The sequence below is a fragment of the Alosa pseudoharengus genome, unplaced genomic scaffold, assembly GCF_046254945.1.
Source record: "Alosa pseudoharengus isolate Yale_2024_CS ecotype anadromous, Long Island Sound unplaced genomic scaffold, YU_APseudo_1.1 YU_APseudo_1.1_scf_5, whole genome shotgun sequence".
Taxonomy (NCBI): Eukaryota; Metazoa; Chordata; class Actinopteri; order Clupeiformes; family Clupeidae; genus Alosa; species Alosa pseudoharengus.
In genome coordinates, this window is record NW_027468837.1 from 31520550 (window position 1) to 31528049 (window position 7500).

A 7500-nucleotide genomic window follows, 5' to 3' on the forward strand; every position below is an offset into this window, starting at 1 on the left:
TTGTACTAAATTGTGCTTAAATCCAGTTAGAATCATAACCGCGCTGCACTTTGCAAACACACACACGCACACACACGCGCGCACACACACACACACACACACACACACACACACACACACACACACACACACACACATTCCCTGCACACTTGGTAACTATGACAACCTGTTATCTTGCACATTTTGAGAAGGCAGGCAGAGCGTTTCAAGTATGAGCTGTAAACATTCTGCGGTTTACCATAGTGTAGCCTGCATGCACTTTTCTCTCTCTCTCTCTCTCTCTCTGTGTGTGTGTGTGTGTGTGTGTGTGAGAGAGAGAGAGAGAGAGAGAGAGATGTGGCCTGAGATGCAGTTGTGTGTGTGTGTGTGAGTAATGGTGAGCTGTGGCCTGAGATGTAGTTGTGTGAGTGTGTGTGTGTGTGTGTGTGTGTAAGAGAGAGAGAAGAGAGCTGTGGCCTGAGATATAGTTGTGTGTGTGTGTGTGTGAGTAATGGTGAGCTGTGGCCTGAGATGTAGTTGTGTGAGTGTGTGTGTGTGTGTGTGTGTGTGTGTGTGTGTGTGTGTGTGTGTGTGTGTGTGTGTGTGTGTGTGTGTGTGTGTGTGTAAGGGAGAGAGAGAGAGAGCTGTGGCCTGAGATATAGTTGTGTTTGGTGTGTGTGAGTAATGGTGAGCTGTGGCCTGATATATAGTTGTGTGTGGTGTGTGTGAGTAATGGTGAGTTGTGTGTGGTGTGTGTGAGATCACAGGTTCTCATTCTCATTGTCTTGGTTTTGGATCATCCCACCCTGAAAATTATTTTCTCTTTTGCTGCGGGGTTGCCATTGGTAACATTGCCATCCATTCTAGGGAGAGTTATAGTCCGGATATTACAAATGAACTAATAAAACCACTCATTATCTATTCCATCTTGGTTGCACTTTCATATAGTGTGTATTTATCTGTCAGTTAAATTTGATTCAATATTTATTACTCTAAATTGAGGACACAGGAAATCAGCAGGTGCAGCGGATGGTGATGCTCATTTTCAGCCCCAGATGTGAGTGAGTGCATGAGGGGGAATAAGATCCATTTTCTCACCACACCCCCCCAGCTCTTTTGTTTTCATTGGCGTGCTATCTAAGATTATATTCTAATGAGTTCACCGTCTCCCTTTAGGCGCAGATGAAAGAGCAGTAGCTTGTTTGCTCTAGCACACACACACACACACACACACACACACACTCATTGTTCTCATTAGGATGCTTTGTCGTGTCGATGGCACTGTTTTATTTCTATTCACACACACACACAGCCGGTGGAGAAACTCTAAGGAGGTGTGTAATCCATGTGGACTAACAACTTACTCTCTCTCTCTGTGTGTGTGTGTGTGTGTGTGTGTGTGTGTGTGTGTGTGTGTGTTTCTCTCAGGATGTTGCCACCATGCAGTTCTGTGCCAATAAGTTGGACAAAAAGGACTTCTTTGGGAAGTCGGACCCCTTCATGGTGTTTTACAGAAGTAACGAGGATGGCACGTAAGTGTGTGTGTGTGTGTGTGTGTGTGTGTGTGTGTGTGTGTGTGTGTGTGTGTGTGTGTGTGTGTGTGTGTGTGTCTGCTGCTGTTTTTTTTAAATGCCCCCTGCAGGAGGTTCTATTTGCTAAGGATGCTCTTCCTGAGCTATAAAACACAGTTTTATATGTTTATACAGAAAGCTCGTGAAGTGAAAGCTTAGAGGATGAGCATCTGTCTGTAACAGCTTTCCCACCACAACACCACTGCAGTTGCACAATCACAATGCACAGAGACAATGTAGTATCAGAGATCCGAATCAGCAAATGGTGTTTTTGCCAAGTAGCAAATACAAGGCAGAGCTATTAGCTATTAGCAATTAGCTATGCATCCTTTGTGAAAGAGGAAGAAATTGCTTGTTGTTCTAACAACAGTATTTATAGATAGGGAGGAATGCAAATAATGAATGTTGAATGATGAGCATCTATACTTGCCTTGGCTAGGAGCTGGCATGAAATCGATAACTACAAGATCAAGCAAAGGCTTGCTCAAATGTGGTGAGCAGAGGTGAATGTTGGTGAATGTTGGATGTTTTCATGGCGTTTTCTTTCTCTTCTTTATTTTCAAATGCATCCAACAAATGCATCCAAGTCCAACAGTGCAACAGTGCAAGAATAACGTCTCTATATATCTAAATATCTATATATATAACTATATTAAGAAAAGGTATAAGTGTGGCCACAGTTCGGCTGTGGCATGGAGGGAGGGGTTATGCATATGTGCTAATATAGCACGCAAACAGTGAGGCAGAAAGACAGTGGCTAGTGGACAGACAGTATCCAAACATGGAGGGGGTGAAGAGGCAGACAGACTATGCAGAGAAGTCTATCTATCCTCTTCCCTTAAGAGAACGATCCCCTTAAATCCACACATTCAAGATTTATTTTTGTCAAGTCAAGTTATTCCAATTTAATTTAATTGCATTTAGTTTGCACATTTAATGCAACAGGGTTGACCCAAAGTGATTTACAAATAATACAATAACAATGATAACAACAATAATGCAATAATAATACAATGCAAAATGCCTGCATATGAAGAAATAAAACAATAATACTCATATTAATGTGTTATTATTACTAATGTGCTTATTACAGACAGGTCCAATACTCTTCCTTGTGACATAGAGTCATGAAGTCTTAAATGTATTTTCTCTTATCCACCATATTGACTACCACTAATATGTAGTTTTTTGTCTTTATTATTGCCTGAATTTGGCAAGCAGCACCTATAGCTGCAGAAGCAAATCAGAAAGTAACTACTCCTGAGTTCAGTTCTATTTTATGCTTTCATAGACGCACACACACACATGCACACACACTTGAAGTTTAATCTGTATGTAAATGTATTTATTTGATGTAGAATCTTAATGAGATATCAGTGTAATACATCGTAACGGTGTTAATGATAATAATGTAGTAAGTATGTAATATAATGTAAATGTACAGTAGTTGAAAGGCATCTGAACAGTTAAAGGACCATAGATGTTGCTTGGCAGTAGATGTTTCTTGGCGGTCCACAATGATGTTAGGCCTGTCCTGCTCCCCATGCTCTATACACCTGTCCACGTTCACACAGCCCAGTCACCCTGGAGCATTAACGAGATATTGATAAAGATATGAGTCAGACATGCAGCAACATTCAACATATTTTCTCAATATCAGCATCAATTTACTCAATTTAAGGACGTTTACTGTAATAACAATGGCGGATGACCAAAGTGCTCGTTTCCTGTACATGGGTTAAGCCTAGTTCTACACTACGAGGTTGCAACTACAAGATAACTTCAATGAAGATCTATATTGAAAATATAGTTGTGCTTGGTATAACGTTTTACTTACAGTATATGATGGGCATGTTGCTGCAAAGCACAGGACCATCTTGCTCGGTTATTTCCTGCCACATCTGGCCATAGGCCACAACCCAGCCTGTTAGAAAAAAAATGGAAAAAGGTTGACTGTGGACATGAATAAACAGTTTATGGCCTATCTATGCTATTCCCATAAAAGTTCAACTCTGCGCATAAGTTAGCAGTGTGAGGTCTGTGCTATTTGCATTCTTACTTGCTGGTTCACCAGGCTGCACATCCTCTCCGGCCTCAGTCTCCTCCATGTTTGCCCTCTCACTGACTGGTCCATCCTTGTTCTCTGATGACCTCTGCTCCTCCATCAGGTGGTCAAGGGCCCATTCAGCCGGGAAATGGCAGCTGGAGCCAGAGCCGGCTGTGACAACAACAACAACAACGACAACAGCAACATTTGAGTCAGACAGGCAGCGACATTCACCATTGACTCATTGTCTCAATATCAACATCAGTATCAATTTAAGGACATTTATTAACAGTGGCAGATGACCAAAGTGCCAGTTTCCTGCATATGGATTGAATGTAGTCCTACACTACAAGACAACTTCAATGAATATCTCCACTGAAAATACAGTATAACCAATAACGGAATAACTAAAAACATTTACTTACAGTATATGATGGGCATGTTGCTGCAAAGCACAGGACCATCTTGCTCGGTTATTTCCTGCCACATCTGGCCATAGGCCACAACCCAGCCTGTTATAAAAAAAATGGAAAAAGGTTAACTGTGGGCATGAAGAAGCAGTTTATGATCAATAATACTATGCCCATGAAAGCTAAACTGTGGGCATATATGTTTGTAGTTTCAGGTCTGCTATTTGCTTTCTTACTTGCTGGTTCAGCAGGCTGAAGATCCTCCATTTTTGCCTTCTCACTGGCTGGTTCAGCAGGCTGAAGATTCTCCTCAAGCAGAGTATCCTCCATATTGGCCTTTTCACTGGCTGGTTCAATAGGCTGAAGATCCTCTCCGGCCTGAGTGTCCTCCATCTTGTTTTGTCCCCAGCCTCTCTGGAGCACCCAGTGTGGCTTGCGCCTCACTTGAACAGCCCGCAGAGAAGACTTCAGTCTTTCCTTAAGTTCTCCAGGAGCCCCATCTTCCTGCATCCTTCTTTCAGCAGTGTCCACGTTAGTGGTTTCAGCTGAGTGGTTTCTCTTGATCAACCTGGTGTTCAGCCCAGATGACAGATGTTTCTTCGGGTCAATCTTTTTCTCTGACTTGGTCATGGCCATGGCAGAGTTGCTACAGATTCTATAATTCTTTGTCCTCTGTCGTGTCCTCCTTGGTCTGAGCCGGTCTCGGATGGTTTTTAAGATGGCTCTCATGGCTTCCATGAAGCAGCCACGCTCTCCTCTCACCTCCATCTTCAAATAGGCCTCTATTTGGTCTAAAGATGTTTAAAATAGTCTGCTTTTCAATCCTTTTGTAGTGAGGAAATACTGGATTAACAATATCAAACAATTATGAAAACAGATGATTGATGAATGCAGAATCAGAATCGCCAGCAGAAAGCTCTCTCTCAATGTTATCTCTGGTGCAGCCAGGTCAAACTGATGCAGTGTTCTACCTCAGTATTCTACTTTGCGCTACTTAGAATCAATGATTGATGAAGCTCTGTTCTAGAATCTTTGCTTAGAATGTTCAGAACATTCCAAATAATGATGTCGGCAGAGTTCCAGAACACTTGTTCTAATGATTTAAGACCATTTGTGCCTTTGAAATTGTGTGCAGTGAACATTTTCTTTTGTTTGGTCTTTTGAATGCACTTCTGCCTGGCTAATATCTTTTCACATCTGGCTTAGACGTGGCACGGTTACGGGGCCAATCCTGCTCGCCTCCACAAAGACTTCCTCTCTCCTACGCTTCCTGCGCTCTCAATTCAATCCAATTCAATTCAAAGTTGCTTTATTGGCATGACAAATAGTAAGACATTTGTATTGCCAGACCAAAGATTACATAAAGTAACATAAGAACATAAATACTGAAGACAATCATCAGATGAAGGAATGTCAACATACTGTATCAACAAACATATCATCAGATGAAGGATTGTCAACATATCAACAAACATATCATCAGATGAAGGAATGTCAACAAATAACAGCAACAAATCAACAGATCAAGCTGTCTCAGTCCTGCCCTCTGATTCCTTGTCCTCCTCGAGCTCTTTTGGGGAGAAAGTTCCTGAAGTGCTCTGAACACTGGGAGAAAAAAAGTTCCTGATGCATTCTGAAGTGTTTTTTAGGAGAAATTTCCCGACGAGTTCTGAAGTCTTTTTGTTCACAATGAGCAGTTCTTGATTAGCCTTTCCCCTCATTTCGGATCATTTGTGTGACTGGAAGGAAGGTCTGCTTCCCCCCCCCCCCCAACAGCCACAAATTAGCAAAGTTCAGGCCTTTGTGTTCCAGGAACTGCTGGACCATGAACCAATTAGAGACGCATGAATAAAAGATGTATTTTCTCCACTCTCCTGCCTCTCATCGCCACGGCTTCACTTTACCTTCCCCTAAGTCTGCGATGGCAAAAACAGATCATGGTGTAGAATATTAAGTGCAGGGCAGCGCAGCGTCCTCCTGCCTCCCGCCGTACTTCCGCGGCGTCCCTCGGTGTTGTCCCTCCTCTCCACTCCTCTCTGCAGCTCATCTCATCGTTCTGGGATAACATCCAAAATGCTCGTCTGCCTTTATTGCAGACTGACTCGCCGTCAAAGGTCATCTTTTGTTGGAAATGACAATTGCATGAAATATTGCGGCGATGTGCTCCATTAGGGGGCATTATGGGAAATGTGTCCTGTCTGAATGGCCGCTGATGGGAATAAAGCATCTTGGATCCGCTGCCCTTTGTCAGAAATCACGCAGGCCACTTTTCATCTAGCTCCACCGATGACCGCTCCTTGTGTGTTTTCCTCTTAAATATCTCTCTTTCTTTTGTCCTCTCTCTCTGTTTCTCCTTCTCTTCCTCCATCTCTCTCCTGATCTCCTCTTTTTCTTGTTTCCTTTCTCCATTTCTCATTCTCTCTCTCTCTATTGCTCTTTTGGCGTCTCTGCCTTTCCTCTCTCTGTCTCTCTTCTCTTCTCTACCTTCCTCTCTTCCCTTCTTCTCTTCTCTTCTCTTCTCTCCTTTCCTCTGGTCTCTGTCCTGCAGGTTTACTATCTGCCATAAGACAGAGGTGGTGAAGAACACTCTGAATCCTGTATGGCAGTCCTTCAACATCCCCGTTAGAGCGCTCTGCAACGGAGACTATGACAGGTACAGCCACCGCTAACTCACACTTCTATACCTCCGCTGTTTCTCATTGTCTCCCCTCTTCCCCTCTCTACTTCTATTGTCTCTCTTAGGATCTTCCCTAATCTCTTCTATACCTCCTGTCTCTCTCTCACGGTCTCCCCTCGTTTCTCCTCCACCTCCTCTGTCTCACATCATCTCCCCTAGGGTTGGTCAATGTAGAGCCAGATCGGCGTAAACGATCACATGACCTATTTCACCTGATAATGGTATTGACAATAATGCCACGACTTGGCCAAGCACATTTCCGTTTCCATGGTGCTTAGTGCCAAAGGCAATATAATGTTTTATCCCTATATGAGAGCCATAATCATTCAGCAGTCATTATGGAGGCTTATGGCATATATTGTACTTGATGACATATAAATAGTTTATAATGCATTGTGGATATGCATTACTAAAAACATTATTTGTGTGTGTGTGTGTGTGTGTGTGTGTGTGTGTGGCTGTGATGACTCACTCCAGGAAAGATCAGAGAAAGGTTTGTGTGTGTGGCTCAGTCCTGCAGCCCATTCCTGGTGAGGGCCATTCTGTCACATCTGCATGGAGCCCACACAGGCAGGCTGCACCACACATGCAACTGAAGCGTTGTGTTCGTGGAGCCGCAACAATTAGTGTCACAAGGTCGGGTCGTTCGCCGCTCACGGGCCTCGAACCCGCCACCTTGACACACACACCGGCATGGGAGACTAAAAGCCCAGGCTTCCAACTCAGCGGTTAGAAGCGTTCTTAAGGTTAGGGCTGTGAGGTTTAAGGCTAGGGCTGTTTGTTTACACGGGCAACTAGCACGCTAGCTCAGTCTGC

At 43.5% G+C, this 7500-nt stretch overlaps 1 protein-coding gene across 2 annotated transcripts in view; it reads left to right on the forward strand.

Annotated features, from left to right (window-relative positions):
• Positions 1-7500, forward strand: part of cpne5b (copine Vb) — a 172149-nt gene that overhangs the window by 110116 nt on the left and 54533 nt on the right. For both annotated transcript variants that reach the window (XM_076268230.1, XM_076268231.1), the window contains 2 exons: positions 1408-1511; positions 6556-6660. In XM_076268230.1, the coding sequence (XP_076124345.1) occupies positions 1408-1511; positions 6556-6660 (209 nt within the window). The remainder of the gene's footprint in view (positions 1-1407; positions 1512-6555; positions 6661-7500) is intronic.